The 14770-nt window shown below is 38.3% G+C and overlaps 2 protein-coding genes and 1 non-coding gene across 3 annotated transcripts; 2 read left to right on the plus strand and 1 right to left on the minus strand.

Moving 5' to 3' along the window:
- Positions 1-190: 190 nt before the first annotated feature.
- LOC122671319 lies at positions 191-9152 on the plus strand. Its single transcript, XM_043868467.1, has 5 exons — positions 191-627; positions 5432-5531; positions 5600-5735; positions 8587-8682; positions 8798-9152. Exons 1-5 carry the CDS (start codon positions 246-248, stop codon positions 8927-8929), a joined length of 846 nt encoding a protein of 281 aa, XP_043724402.1. The 5' UTR covers positions 191-245; the 3' UTR covers positions 8930-9152.
- A 2189-nt stretch (positions 9153-11341) lies between these two features.
- TRNAA-UGC lies at positions 11342-11414 on the plus strand. Its single transcript has one exon. It is a non-coding gene; the product is annotated as a tRNA-Ala (tRNA).
- A 1321-nt stretch (positions 11415-12735) lies between these two features.
- LOC122672066 lies at positions 12736-14311 on the minus strand. Its single transcript, XM_043869571.1, has 5 exons — positions 13982-14311; positions 13793-13879; positions 13252-13401; positions 12947-13144; positions 12736-12845 (listed from the first exon to the last, which is right to left on the minus strand). Exons 1-5 carry the CDS (start codon positions 14309-14311, stop codon positions 12741-12743), a joined length of 870 nt encoding a protein of 289 aa, XP_043725506.1. The 3' UTR covers positions 12736-12740.
- Between the last annotated feature and the right edge of the window lie 459 nt (positions 14312-14770).

Below are 14770 nucleotides of genomic sequence, written 5' to 3' on the forward strand. Positions count from 1 at the left end.
GAGAAGGAACACGTCCACAAGCCATCATCCTTCCTAACTTCCGCCTAACCCCTACCTCCTACTTCCGTTTCATAGTTTCCCAACAGCGGCCTCTGAGACGTTTTTCCTTCTTTGGCTCTGCTTCTCTGCTCTCCCTTTTTGATTATCTGATTGATAATCAATCGAAGAAGAACAAGTCTCGCAGCATATACCTTCACGTCTTGACGCACTCAGTGAGAGAGAGAGGTTAAAGTTGAAGGGGTCATATGGAGTCGTTGTCGTCAGTGGCACCTTCGATCGTGCTCCCTCCGAATAATTCCCTCCGACGGCACAGCCGAAGGCGAATTGTTGTCTCCTCTTCTTCTCCCCAAAATAGTAGCCGTCTTCCATCTCTCTGTTCATTCTTGAGCCTTCCGTTGGCTCCGTATCCCTCCAGAAGGAGGATTAGGGAAACCACCTGCGGGTCGCACGGCAGCGGTGGGGAAGCAGCAGAGGCTGGAGATGGTGAGGACGACGAATTAGGTAGGGCTCTTCACCTGGACGGTTCAATCCCCGGGACTTCCGACGAGTTCGTGAAGCAGGTCTCTTCCCGCGCTTATGACATGCGTCGACAGCTTCAGCAGACTTTCGATAGTAGTAGCTACGACGGTATAGTACTTTCTATCTTCTTCTTCAATATCTTGATGTCCTTACTCTAAATTTTTCTTTTCGTTGGTGATTGTGGGTGTGGTGTTAGAGTTTATGAACTTTTGCTTAATATTGATCCACCATTTCACGCCCTGTTTTGCTATTGCAAATTTGTGTATTCGGATTGTTCATTTTTCTTTCAAAATTTGTGCTTCTTGAATGAATCAAAATTTGCCATAATCTAGTATCATGAAGGATTAGTCTAGAATGTCTGTGCCTTAGGAGAACTTGGAGGCTTGCGAATACTTCCTGCCATACGTGAATGTGCCAATAGATGACAACCCTCATTGAAATTTTGGCCGGAAGGACCTATAGTCATTAGTGGAAGGTATATCCTGAACTAATAATTCAGGAGGTTGGAAATCTTCTTGGATTCTCACCCCCCCCCCCCTCACCCCCACCAAAAATAAAAAATAAAAAAAATTCAAATTAGACATTTAGATTTTAGAAGCTCTTGGGCAATTGATTTGTTATACTACGGCATACTTGGGACAGCTTATTTGGATTCTGGCTTTCCAGAAGCAGAAGCCCAATAGCCATCCCAAACAAGCACTTCAAGTTAACAAAGATGATTCTTCAGAAATGCAGAGGGTTATTGTGCCTAGCTTTTTTAAATCAGTTAATCACACCCATGGTATGTGACTGTCAATGTAACAAGCTACAGCCTAATAATCAGCAACCCACATGAAATTTTGGTCCAAGGCAAATGGTACAACAGGTTGTCAACCACATAATGAAAGAAAATAGAAGCCAGAGAAACAAATGAATTTTAGAACCTATTTGTGAAGACTGTAGTTAGTTGATGGTCAATGGGGGTTGAAACAGAGATGTTGACAATTGGCTTATGATTTTCTCATATGTAATTTTTTAGTTCCAAAATTAAAGACCAGATTTTTAACTTTTCTATTTTGTCCTTGCCTGCACAATTTGAGTAAGGTTGCCCTTCAAACTCTTGGTTTGTGTAAAATATCTTTCTTTACCACCACTTCTTTTATTTACCCCCGGCTGTTCCCAAGTAGAAGTTCCAATACAGGAGTCCTTTGTGTGTGTGTGTGTGTGTGTGTGTGTGTTTAAACATGTGCACTTATATGCCCAAGGTTTAAAGTATTGGTATCAGGTATTGTATCAGAAGGGTGATTTTAAGAGACGTATCATATCGTACGCTACAGATACGCATGGAAATGGTCAAGATACACATGGAAATACAATTTTGGAGCAAAAATCAATATAAATAAGCAAAATATATAACATGTATAATGTATAAACACTAAAATGGAGAGCAACGTATAACGAGACTAAAGACTTTCATCGATTTCAGTACAAATCTTTGCAAATGACCAAGTTTGATGCATTAACATACTTAGTTTTATCTAAATCTATCGATTCATAGCAAAAAATAGGATTAAAAACCATGATTTAAAACACAAAGATCAAGTTTGTAGAAACCTACCTTTTTCTGTGAAATCTCCTTCAATCTCTGATCCCAAAAACAAAATCATAGTTTGACAGTCACATGGGCCTTTAATGGCTGTATCAACGTGTATCGGTTGGTATCGACCATATTGATATGTATCGAGCTGTATCAGTATGTATTGAGTTGTATTCGAGCCGTATTGGCCGATACATACCGATATGTATCGATACTCTCACAGAACCTTTAATGTATGTGTTGTCAGTATCGGTATGTATTGGTCTGTATCTGATGTAGATTACAAGTCCATATTTACCCGCAGGAACATGCCCCAAAACCAGCCCAGCAAGGTTGTGGTATTCAACTGCTGTGAGAGGCCGCTTGGTCTGAAGATGTGGCAAGTTTTTGTTGGTTCGATGGAGCATCACCTCAGGCAGCCCCAGCCCAGAAAGAAGCACGAAGAAGAAAAGAGGCCAAGACAGAAATTTAAAAAAAATAAAAAAGGAAGTTACTGTTCACATGAACAGTACCCAAGTTACTGTTCATGTGAATAGTGATTTGGGGGCTGATATGGACAGCTGGTATGAAGATTAGCTTCTGGATGTTGGTGGAATATTCTATTACAAGCTGCTATTAATTTAGTTTCTATTTTTGTAATTGTTTCTTAGTTATTAAGTCTAGGTATCCAGTAGTTTCTAATTTTGTTTCTTTCTTTTTAGTAGTTACTATATTTACTAGTTTCTAATTGTTCCTTGCATGTTGGCTAAACTATAAAGCCTAGTTTATATTTTCATTAGGTTTCTATTTTTAGAAGTTATTATTTCTTAAGTTTCTAATTTTGTAAGCTGGCCTATTCCATTAAATAGGCAGCCCTTCTTGTAATAGAAACATATTTGGAGAAAAGAATTTTCAGGCCTTGTTGCCATCGGTTATGGGAGAAATTCCATGTTTCAACAGCTGGGATGGCTGTGGGTGAGAGACCCAGGCTGAGAGAGCCATTCCCCTACCCCCCTACTCTTCTATCTTCTTCTCCTTTCTTCTTATCCTTTATGTTCTCCATTCATATGTAATAGAAAACAACTAGAAAAAAAGAGAGTTTTAGTTATTTAATTTGTTCCTTATTGTGTTGATCCTGGCTGCAATCGATCTCCTGCTGATTTCCCTGATTCGAGGTCGACTTCTACATTAATATCGTATCGTAATGGTTTGTATCGACCGATACAATACAAGACCAATCGAGACATAGTATTTTCTGAAAAAAAGAGGATACGTACTGGTATATATCGTATCGATCCTTATCGTATCGTATATGCCGATACTTTAAACCATGTATATGCCCTTGCATGTAAAATAGAGTTGGCCAATGGCTTCCATAGTCTCACCATCAGTTGTTGTCACAATTATAAAGAAGGGGGTTGAGTTGGCTTCAGTGACAAAGATTTCGTCTGAGTGAGGAAGAACACTAGAAAAAGTTGTTTGCATAAGCCAATTTGCAGCTTTCATGTGTCGGAGAATCATTGTTCTGCAATGGGAATGCCTCACAACGACCTCAGGCTAGCACTATTATGACGTGCAATTAACTCTGTGTGGGTCTTTTCCCTTGTGATTTCCTTTATTTAATGTAGAATAGCTCTTCATCTTAATTTAAAGAATGGGGGGTGGGGGAAACCCTGCATAGGTCTTGCAGGAAGGGCTATGTGTTTATCAATTAGAAAATTGTAAAATGGAAAGTTTAATGCACGTGTAGGAAATTTTTGTTGAGGTTGAGTTTGGACAAGACATTGTCAAATGGTATTAAAGAAATTTCAAAGCATACTAGTAAGTTTTACAGAAATTGTGGCCAAATAGCAAGATTCCAGCATAAGCCTGAGCTGCGGTTGGCAGCCATTGAAATATGTCGCCAAGTGAGCAACTATAGACTACAGAGGTCAGGAAATCACACTGACCTCAAACCTAGAGATTTGTGATATAAGATTATCCCCAGTTGACATATAAGGCCCTGAAGAAGAAGGAACCTTGTTGGCTATCCCATCTGCTGCCTGCTAGATAGTTTGCCAAGCTATGCATCTAGTGGAAGATGTTCAAGGAGGATGTGAATTCTCAGGCGTCCATTGGGTAAGCTAGTTTCCAAGGGTTGTCTGTTCCCAGCATTAAAATAGTGGTTTGAAAAGTGACTCAATTTTTATGTTTGACTTCATCACTGTGACCCCTTGATGCAGTTAAATCACCTAAATGACCTTATTTTATTGGAAATATGCTTTGGTTGGTTATGTCTGTGTTGAGCGTTTGATCCCATGTGTTTTCATTGTACTGGGCCACTTTAATGGGCCTATAATATAAGTAGAGGCTAGGCATACAGGATTAGTTAAGTGTCTTTATTTCTTTATTTTAATTGTTGTTAAGTGTTTTGGTTAGGCTAGATTAGGATTCTGTAAGTCCAGTCCTGTTTTGAGTCAGTTTCCTAGTTAGTTTATGTTACCTAATTAGTTAAGGATTGGTTTAGGCCTTTTCTTTTTAGTGTTTAAGTCTGTTTTTGTATCTTATATATAAGTTTGTAAGGGGGACTAGCATTGTACGAATTTTGATTAATAAAAACCCTTTTTCTTTGCTGCCTATTATGGTATGCTCTTCCCTTGTGTGTGATCATGGCTTGGCTGGTGTTTGATCCAACCAAACACCTTGCGTCCGGAAGCCCAGGCACTCTTACCCTTACCCATGCTCTTGTTCTTCTTTCTTCTTCTTCTCCTTCATTGTTCAAGTAAGTATACCTTTGTTTTCTGCAAATTTCATATTTTGTCCGCTGATTTCCGTAGAAGTGTTTTTTTGTCTTGTTAATATCGACATTGGCTGTTAAGGAGATCTGAGCAGAAGATCATCCTCATCTTTTGGGGCATTCAATATTTCCTAAAAGAGGTCTTTGACCAAGACCTGGTGCAGATCAGATCTGCTGATCTGGAGAACTTGACCCAGGTTCTGTTCTGATCATCTGATCTGGTTCAATTGAATTTCTCCACAATCTGGTCGTTTACTTTTCTGTTTTTTATTATGCTTTTGCATTGTATTAACCTTAAATTAGTATTACATTACCCCTTAATCATTTGTTTGGATTATTTGAGCATGGTTTATTTCCCATGGTAACTTTGTGCATTTACTTCAGCATGCTAGTGACATCTTACTATCTTCCCATTGTAAACCAGCTTATTCTGAACTTTTTTAGTGGGTTGTGATCTGTGGTGATTGTTGTATTGTGTGTGTTTGCTTTCATTTTAAATTTCCTCATCTTATGTTGATTTTAAATATCTCAGTGATTTGGTGATGAATATCGTTTAAAAAACCTTCTTCTTTCTTCTTCAGTGTTGGAGGCGAACCCATGGAGAGAAGCTTCAAAGCCTGTCTATGTGCTGACCCACAAGGAAAACCAGTTATGCACCATGAAAACAAGGAGAAATCGCAGGTTGTGGTTTACCTTTCACCTAAATAAATCTCAATTTATACACAGCTAATGCTTTCTATTTTCAACAGTGAAGTTGAAAGGGAGCTTGGGCTTTTGTTTTCTAAAGGTAAAAAATGGAGATCTGAAATTGGAAACAAGGGTAAGCAGTCAAGAACTGGCAATAAGTTCCAGATGCTTGTAGAGGATGTCAGGGAAGGAGTACTTGTAAGTGTCTGTATCTGTTATGCCTTGTTTTTCTGAATGTTATATTGCTAATAGACTCAGTAGGGTTACTTGTATCATGACATAAAGATAGAATGAGCTATGCTTTATCTTGTCTTGAGTACATGCTGCACAGTCAAGATTAGGCGTCCAATTTAGTAAATATCTGCCTAAAATATCTACAGCTGATTATCCATCCACTCATTCCATCTGTTCCCAAGAACTCTTCCTTTTTAGTGCTCCCCCCCATTGAATTGTTTATAGTATTTTTCTAAATATCCTTTTTTCGTTGGGTGAATGGAAAATATATGAAGGGAAAAGAGTGAAGTACAACATCAAAGCCAAAAAGGCAAGCCTGGGGGACCCCAAACAAAAGACCACAGCAGTTAACCAAAGGATGATGCATCAAAAAACCAGGGGGAAAACAACTAACCAAAGGATGTTACATCAAAAGCAGTGGGGAAGAAACAATAAAAAGGGTGATACATCAAAATATCTAGAGAGTCCCAACATGCGGCCAGATGTTTATTTCTAAAATAACTTGGCTTGTAGAACAAATGGGGAGAAGTGTATTTCTGATCTCAAAAGTAATGGCTTCCTAGGTCTGTTATATATTTTTTTGTTTGGGTGAATGAATATATAACCATACCCCAGGAGGGGGCAGGGAGAAAAGAAAAAAGGAGGGGGGGGGGAATATACAAGAGAGAAAGGAGGGGGAGAGGGAAGGCGACCAGCCCAGCCTACGCAGAGGAGGAGGTCCTCAAAAGAGACAAATCAAGCCCCCAGGAAACAACAATATGCCTGTTCCTTGCGCGATGAGGAGGTCCATCTTCTTTTAATTCTTTCCCACCAAACATAATGAATCACAACATTAAAGGCAAAGTTTCTAATAGAGTCACAAATCGGCTTACCACTGAAATTTTTTAAGATCCATTTCCGTTCTCTCTAAAAGAAAAGGATAGTTCTTTGATGAGGCCAATACTTACTAAGGGCCCTTTCCAAATAGATATAGAAAAAGGACAAGTAAAAAAGAGGTTGTCCACATTTTCTAGAGAGTTCCAAAATAGACAACAATTAGAAATAGATAAGTTACTCTTATGGAGAAACCCTTGGGTAAGGAGAGAAGTTCAGAGCACGCCAAACAGTAAAACTATGTCTAGGAATAGTTGAATTGAATCAGACAAGCATATGTCAAGGTGCCGCCTAGGTGTCCAGATGGTTTTGCAAGGTGCCTTCCACTGGTTTTTAGTGGTACAAGGTTCTGGTATTGACCTTTATTTATGCCAAATATCATTTAATTAAATGAAATCAAACCCTTTATTTATGCCAAATAGCATTTTATTAAATGAAATCAAAATTTTAATTTCATTTACTTAAGATATTATTCATAAATAAACAAATACCCTCCCATTTGAATCCAATAAAAATATTTAAAAAATCAAATTCCAAAAGGATAAAAAGCCAACCCCCCCAGTTCAAGAACAAAAACTAGATTTTCGACAGTAGGTGAAATTTTCAACTTTCAAATACTGGGGTTTTTCTCAAATCTAAAAATTCTATAAATCTTACTATGGTAAAACATTGCTAAAAACAAAAAATGCAGTAAAATATTCATTTATTTTGATATATAAAAAACATATTTTTATTCAGAGTGATTTTGATAGCATTCGCACAGACCAAATAAGGTTTGACCAGAACATAACTTCTTCAAAATAAATCAGATTTAAGTACTTTTGGATTTGTTGGAAAGCTAGTTTTGTGCTCTAACTAATACAAAACTAAAATCATCTGACTAGTCAAACTTCTTAGAGAACAGGAACATCTCGCTAAATCGAGAGCAATTTAATTACTTATAGATAAGATAATATTTTTGATGACTTGATGTGACTTAATATTATTTTTGATGACTTGATGTGGCTTAATGTTGATTTTTTATGACTTGAGGAGGCTTAATGTTGATTTTTGATTATATAAGGTATAAATTGTAGCATACTAAATATTCTAGCACACTAAATAATTTTAGAAAGGGGGAAAATAAAAAAAAACACTTGAGGGCGCCTTGGTCGCCTAGGCAACTCCTTGGCGGCCGCCTTGCCGCCTTGACAACTATGTGCCAAGGAACTTTTGGAGATTTTGATCCAATCAAATTCCAGGCAGAGCTAGAGGTAAATTTCTTAGAATAATTTGGAAGTCATAGACCTAAATCGCCACTGCCCCTAGGTCCTTCGATCCTGACTCATGTTGCTGTATCCTTGGAACTAATTGTTATGCAGCTCCTTTATGGTAATCTTTTCTGGATTCCAGTGATAGCTCTTTCGCGAGGCATAAAGCTTCTGCTTCCATTTCTAGTCCTCTTGTTTCTAAACTACTAGTTTCTGCTGAAAAGATTTAATCATGATTATATTTAGTAGTTTACTTGAAAGTGTGCTATTTTTTGGTTTTTCTTTGTGTTTATGTCTGAATTTTTTAGTTTATAATTGCTAATTTAGTCTTGATATTTTCGTTGATATAATAAATACATGTTCTAAACTGTACGGATGCTTCCTAGAATCTCAAAGAATGTTATAATATGCTTCTGTTACTTCCTCAGAAAAACTTAAATCGTGAGACTGTGCCTTGAAGTGTGTGACCCTGTGTTCCAGTCACTACAATTTGTGAACTCCCTATATACTGTATATGATTAATTAATAAGGTAAACCTGAGTTAGTATGTTTAAAGTTGGTTCAAATTAATTGGTATAAAGTAATTTAATTTTGCTCTATTTCCTTTTTTTCGTTATGTTTTTGTGTGTGGGGGGGGGGGGGGCGGGGGTTGTGGCATGATGGCTGGTTTGAATACTGTGGCATGAATCCAGGTATTTGAAGATGAGAATGACGCAGCTAGATACTGCGACCTACTTGAGGGAGGAGGTCAAGGTTGTGAGGGTGTTGCAGAGATTGAGGCATCATCGGTAAGACATGGAATGTTTCTGGTTCTGCTACATTTATTGATGCTTGATGATAGAGCTCTTTTACTTTTGCATTTATTGATGCTTGATGATAGAGCTCTTTTACTTGTTGCTGCAGGTCTTTGATATTTGCCGGAAGATGAGAGGTCTTGCAGTTCTATTCCGGCGTGGAAGAACACACCCTTTACCCGAAAGCCTTGAGCTTAACCTCAAAGCCCGTAAGCGTTCTCTGGAAGATCAAGAAGACTAGATATGACTTTCCGATGCATGAGTGAAGGGCAATATATATTCACCATTTTCAAAGCTTAAGGTCATATATGCCTAGTAGCTGTACTGAAAATCATGTACTAACCGTTCATATCACGTTGATCGGTGTTATGTGATGGAGAAATTTGGAAGGGGCGTGCATACTTTGATAACTTGCATTGTAAAATGACTCTAGTTATTTGAATGAAGTTGCCCTACATTTAGCCTCTCTTTTTTCGCACCCTTTAGCATGTTTTTTTAGGCTGCATCTGATCACTCTCCTATGGTGGTACTCTCTGGTATGATGCATCTATGTATGGGTGGGAAAATGAATCTGAAGGAAATGTTGGTGAAAATGAGGTCTCTTAAAACAGTTTTGTGTTGCAGGCATCTTCCATTCTTCCCCATAAAAGGTGGTGGAAGCACTTATGAACAAAGTTCTCACATGTTGGAACCCTTGTAGTCCCTCAAAACAATTGTGTAACAGAATTCCAATGCCCCCCATGTCTTGAGACTAAAAGGTCCTCCGCTTAAGTTTCCCTTTATGCATGTCAAAATGTTGTTCAATGTGAGTGCCTCAGGTAACCTCATTTTGCCTATACTCTTTTATATATGGGTAAAATTACATTGCTTGGTCGTATGGTTCCTGCATCTAGATACAGAGGGCGTCTGTCTGGTTTACTGCCCTGCCAATTCAGAAATTAAAAAACTCATCCATGTTGATACTCCTGCTTGTCCTCTTGTTGGCTCTTGTGCGGGTGCAGAGGCTGCACGATCAAGCAGCGATCCCTTGAACCCTACAACAACTTTTATTATATAAGATTCTTAGTTAAGAGTGGGAAACATACAATTAAAAGGGAAAAAGAAAGTTAATTGGTTGCGTGGTTCTTGCACCTAGACATATGGCCGTATGAAATTACCGCTCAGTCCTCAGTGAGGTTAAAATTTCATTCAGTTAAATGCTTCTGCACGCGCTCTTATTGCCCTTTGTGCTAGTGTAGGCACTACATGATTAAACAACTATCTCTTGCCCAAATTAAAATTAGAACAATCTAAACAAAGAGAAGTACAACAGGTAATGAATTTCACCTTGAGGCTCAAATTGATAAGATTAAAAGATGCAACATGGAAAATCACATACGGTATCGTGATGGCATCTATTCTTTTTCTTCCATAAATGCCCCTCTAAATACTCTTAATAACAGCATGAAGGGGTATTTGTGGAAGTAAAAGGAAATGTGTCGTTACGAAACCATACGTGAAGCACTTTACCCGGGGAGCTGAGCTGGACTCAAAAACCTTTTGGACCCCAAAAGTTTTGAAGGCTTCGGGATTCTGAAATCTAAAATAGATTGAGGTTTATTTCTTAGTTGCCATATTTATTGATTAAGAAAATGTTTTAAGTTTTTCTTTTGGAAACTTCTGAAAAATGGTTTATGCACCAAGGCCAACTCGCACAAACGCATCTCTATTGAGGTCACTTGCCCTTTCTGTGGGATTGAAAGATGAACATATTGGTATTTACTCCTCTCTTACTCTGTAATTAAAAGAATTTGGGCAGTTGGTCTTTTAAGATTAAGGACTAAACACCTCTGTGGTTCTAATATCTTGGAGTCTTTGTTAAATATTTCGAATCAACCCAATATTACAAAGGCTGAATTCTGTTTCTTTTGTATGGTTTGCTCGAAATCATAGCATTCGGACTAGGAAACCCTAAATCCTCATTACATATTTAACTAATGTGAATCATTGGACAAGGGACCTTAATCTTCTTTGTTTCAATCTTAAAATCGAATGCCATCTTCATGATGATTCTTTGCTGTCCTGGACTGAGTACCAAGGGCTTTTACCTAGTGCATCATGCGCTATTGTTTGTTATGGGAGTTACTCCTCTAATTCGGGAGTAGCTGGTTGGGCAACAGTAATTTTATGGATAACAAATGTGTTTGTGCTTCCATTGACATGTGGGTAGTTCAGAGTTATAGCTCTACAAGTTTGTAGAGCTAAGCTTAAACCCAGAAAATTCATAGTAACCATTATAGATGAAGTTATTAAGCTATGGGGAGATTTTTAATCCAGTTGCCTTTTTTTTTTTTTTAGGAAGGGGGGGAGGGGGTAGAACACAATAAATATTTGGGCAATACTTCCTGCAAGGTCCATATAATAAACCGAGCATTAGATGAAAAGGTCCCCTTTGGTTTGCTGAAGTTGAATCAACCAGTTCTCGTACTTTCATTTTTTCCTTTGGAAGAAATGAATTGCATTGAAACTTTAGTAATTTATACATTATGATATGCGAAAAAATCTTAACAAATTTTGATTATGAGAAACTTTGAAAGTTAATGGAGCTTCGAGTTGAAAGCCCTCTTAACATTGTTTTGTTTGTTATATATTTAGTTTAGTTGTTAAATCAAATGGGGATGTAGCTCAAATGGTAGAGCGCTCGCTTTGCATGCGAGAGGTACAGGGTTCGATCCCCTGCATCTCCAATTTTGAGCCGATTTCCTAAAATTTTATTCATCATCGGATGATGTTGGGGCCATCTCAATCTTTCGTTGCTGCACTTCGCCCACCCTGCCACTGCAATCTTCTCTCTCTCTTCCAATAGCTGCCCATGCTCACCAGGAGGTTTCCTAGTGCCCTCTCTATCCGTGAAAAAAATCTTCTTCTTCGCTGGAGGTTGCAGATCTGGTACAATCTTCCACCAATTTTCTTTTAATGTTCATGTCACAAATCATTCGATCTATTTCGTTTTCCATGTCCTAATTCTTATATTTGCAGAGACAGTGAGGGGGGAGGGGAAGGGGAGGGTGGCTAGGGGGAAGTGATGGCAAATCAAACAATAGAGATGCAAACTACCACATCCTAAGGCTAATCTCCTTTCTTATGTTGGCGCAAGGTTTTAAATCTATGTTTTGGTTGCAATTCCTGCTTATTTAATGTTCTGTTTTTCCTTTTCCTCTAAAATATGTTGTAGTCTTGAATCTATTAGGTTGAGATTTTGGAATGGGAAGGGTGACTCTAAGAAACTTCATTTAACTGCTAAGAGTACGATTTTCTCACCTAAAAGTTTTGGTGGTTTGGGTCTGAGAGACTCTGCAACCCAAAATAAGGCTATTTTGCTTATGTTGAGTTGGCGCTTAATTAACAAAAATGGGACACTGTGGACCAAGAGATTTTGTGTGCTGAATAGTTTTTCTAACAGATCTATCTTTGGTAAGAAAAACTATTTCGAAGAGAGGTTCCTGGACGTGGAACAACATTTTCTAGTATCCTTCCCATTCTTCAATGTATGTTGTCTCGGAAAATAGGTAATTAATGGGAAACATTTTTTTGGTTTGATCCTTGAGTCCCTTTGTTACCGATGTGGATTGTTCCCTCAGTTTGAGCTAGACACAATTCTAAGGCCAAGGTATGTGGTTTTTGTTTCTATAAACACAAGGAATGTGAATCTACTCTCTTTGTAGGTACCTCCATCTTTGGTTTGGTTTGTGAAATTTTAAAGGTTCCTTTAACAACTTCGAGGGACCAGTGGTGGTGTCATTTGTCCAACAATACCTTGTTCACTACCAAATTGGTGGCCAAATATTTTTTTTTTTCCTTTTTAAAAAATATTTTTCAGTGAACTAAATAATTTTCTGCTTTAATTTCCCTTCAAGAGTTAATCTTCACAATCATCTTTAAGGCTCCCATTTCTCTTCTTTTCATTTCTTACCCTCTTTACTTTGTGCAACTGTGGTTAGCTAAAGCTAGCAGAGCCTGCAACTCTCTTGGGTAGTCTAAAAAATAAATAAAAACAGAAAAACAGACAAGGCTCAACTCTTTACATTCTTGGGCTTCTCCCTTTTGAACTCACTGTAGTCCGAGAGCAATCTTCCATTCACTCTATGCTTCATGTTTTCCACCAGTCTCTTCAGCACCTGTAAACATAAATTAATGTGAATGAACCTCCTGTTTTTATTTTAATTTTTAATTTTAAAAAAAAAATAAAATTGAAACCTTAACCATCAAAGATACTAACAGATTCGCCAATGCCTTTGAGAGAATCTTCTGGAACCAAGGCAAGCACAGTGGGTAACACAAAGCTTATCTCCATCTCTAATTGACCTTTGAGTCTGGTTCGCATTCCCTGTCTATCAGGATAAAGGGCACCTCTTACTTCTAGTTTAAACTGGGATGGCTCCAGAACATTATCTAGGCCTTGGAGCTTCCATCTTGTCTGCAAAACCAGAGTTGAAGCAGAGAACAATGGCCGCATGTAAAATGTCCATCATTCACGAATCACCATTATCAGTTGTGCCCACCAGTTTCTCTGGAAAGACTTACCACATCAAGTTCAAGGACCCTTGTGACATGGGAGGGAGTTCCAGTTGGGTAGTCTTCTCCTGATGATTTACATCTCAACCTCATATCGATTACAGGCCAAACAGTCAAGAACAAGAAATTTATGGGCAACATCTGTATTCTCCATTCCTCCTGCATACACACCCATTATCCAATCATATGTGTCTGTGTTTGTGTTTGTGTGTGTGTGAGAGAGAGAGAGAGAGGGAAAAAGAGAGGCATTGCAACGCTTGAAATCCAAAAATGAAACTACTAAAAGATCATCAAGAATGAATATGTTCAGATTAAACTACAAATTTAAAGTCTAAATTGTAGTTGTATGCCTCAAAGAACCCTCAAAAGGTTCCCTCTTTCAGTGTTCTACTGTAAAATCTTGGTATTACTTTCCACTCCTTTTAAGTTTCTAGAGAGCCTGGGTATCCATTTCAGGTACATCAAAGCTTCTAAAGGAACCTTTCTATGGTAATTAACAAAGAATCGAAAAATGGGAAAAGAAGAGGGAAGTATCAAAATCAAAACTCACCGCATTCAATCTCTGGCTTCTACGCTTGTCTGGGAATATTGCTTGGAAGACTCTAGGCCGATCAGTCAGGTATTGATCAAAGGAAGCCTGCGTAAAAGACCAATTTTACTTCCAAGAGAGCAGAGCGAGAAGATGAAAGAGAGATAGAGAAAGAAGAGAGGTGAAGTTTATAATGTAGAGGAGTAATACCCCTTGTGATTCGTAGAGAGGAATATCAGTAGTGATTCTTGAAGAGAAGGTTGAAGGATTGGTCCCATTCTTAACAGAAGACTCAAATCGTGGGCTACTCAAAGCCGCATGAGCTCGCCACTCCAATCTTATTTGCCCTTTGCTGCATCTACCTGTGCTCATCACACCCACGCAAGATCCTTTAACAAAGACAGCAGCACTTCTACGCAGATCAGAAACACTTCCCGGCGAATCGATACATCTATACGACGAGTAAGACTTAATCGTTTGAGTACCTGGAAGGAGAAAATCCTGAGTGCATTGCAGGAATACACCTGCAACCTCTCTCATTTCCTCTTACCCTTTATTTCTTACTTTCCCTTCCTTTCTCCTATGCATTGCCTGATTGCTTCCGAGAGCAACCCGGAGAGATAGAAGCAGATAGAGATTGAAATAGAGATAGATATGGATAAGGGCCAAACTCCACATAAGTATCGGTTTTGCCTGCTATTGGTTTTTATTCGATTCTGGCAATCCAGCCGATGTGTCGGCCCCTTTTCGGTGGTCCTATATGTTTCTTGCCTATGTCCAGGGTGTCATTGGGCCGAATCCGTTGGACCGATCCAAACCGATCGGTTCAATTTGATGTGGTTCAAATTGAACCAAATCGAATCCTTATCTTTTTTTTGGGGAGTAGGAAATCGAACCCTTAACAAAAGTATGTTTGGCTGTAAGATAAAGGTTAGTATATTGAAAAGAAAAATATAAAATATATAAAAAAAGAGAGGGTTAAAAATATAAAATTTAGGG

Source organism: Telopea speciosissima, chromosome 8, assembly GCF_018873765.1.
Source record: "Telopea speciosissima isolate NSW1024214 ecotype Mountain lineage chromosome 8, Tspe_v1, whole genome shotgun sequence".
In the NCBI taxonomy this organism is placed as follows: domain Eukaryota; kingdom Viridiplantae; phylum Streptophyta; class Magnoliopsida; order Proteales; family Proteaceae; genus Telopea; species Telopea speciosissima.

Bases quoted from the DNA above. Each gene is read 5' to 3' on its own strand.
- LOC122671319 (XM_043868467.1), top strand. From the start codon at position 246: ATGGAGTCGTTGTCGTCAGTGGCACCTTCGATCGTGCTCCCTCCGAAT. The intron at 628-5,431 runs GTATAGTACTTT...TTTCTTCTTCAG, and splicing joins CGATAGTAGTAGCTACGACG to TGTTGGAGGCGAACCCATGG. The intron at 5,532-5,599 runs GTTGTGGTTTAC...TATTTTCAACAG, and splicing joins AAAACAAGGAGAAATCGCAG to TGAAGTTGAAAGGGAGCTTG.
- LOC122672066 (XM_043869571.1), bottom strand. From the start codon at position 14,311: ATGAGAGAGGTTGCAGGTGTATTCCTGCAATGCACTCAGGATTTTCTC. The intron at 13,880-13,981 runs GTATTACTCCTC...TCTTTTACGCAG, and splicing joins CTCTCTACGAATCACAAGGG to GCTTCCTTTGATCAATACCT. The intron at 12,846-12,946 runs GTTAGTATCTTT...TTATGTTTACAG, and splicing joins TCAAAGGCATTGGCGAATCT to GTGCTGAAGAGACTGGTGGA.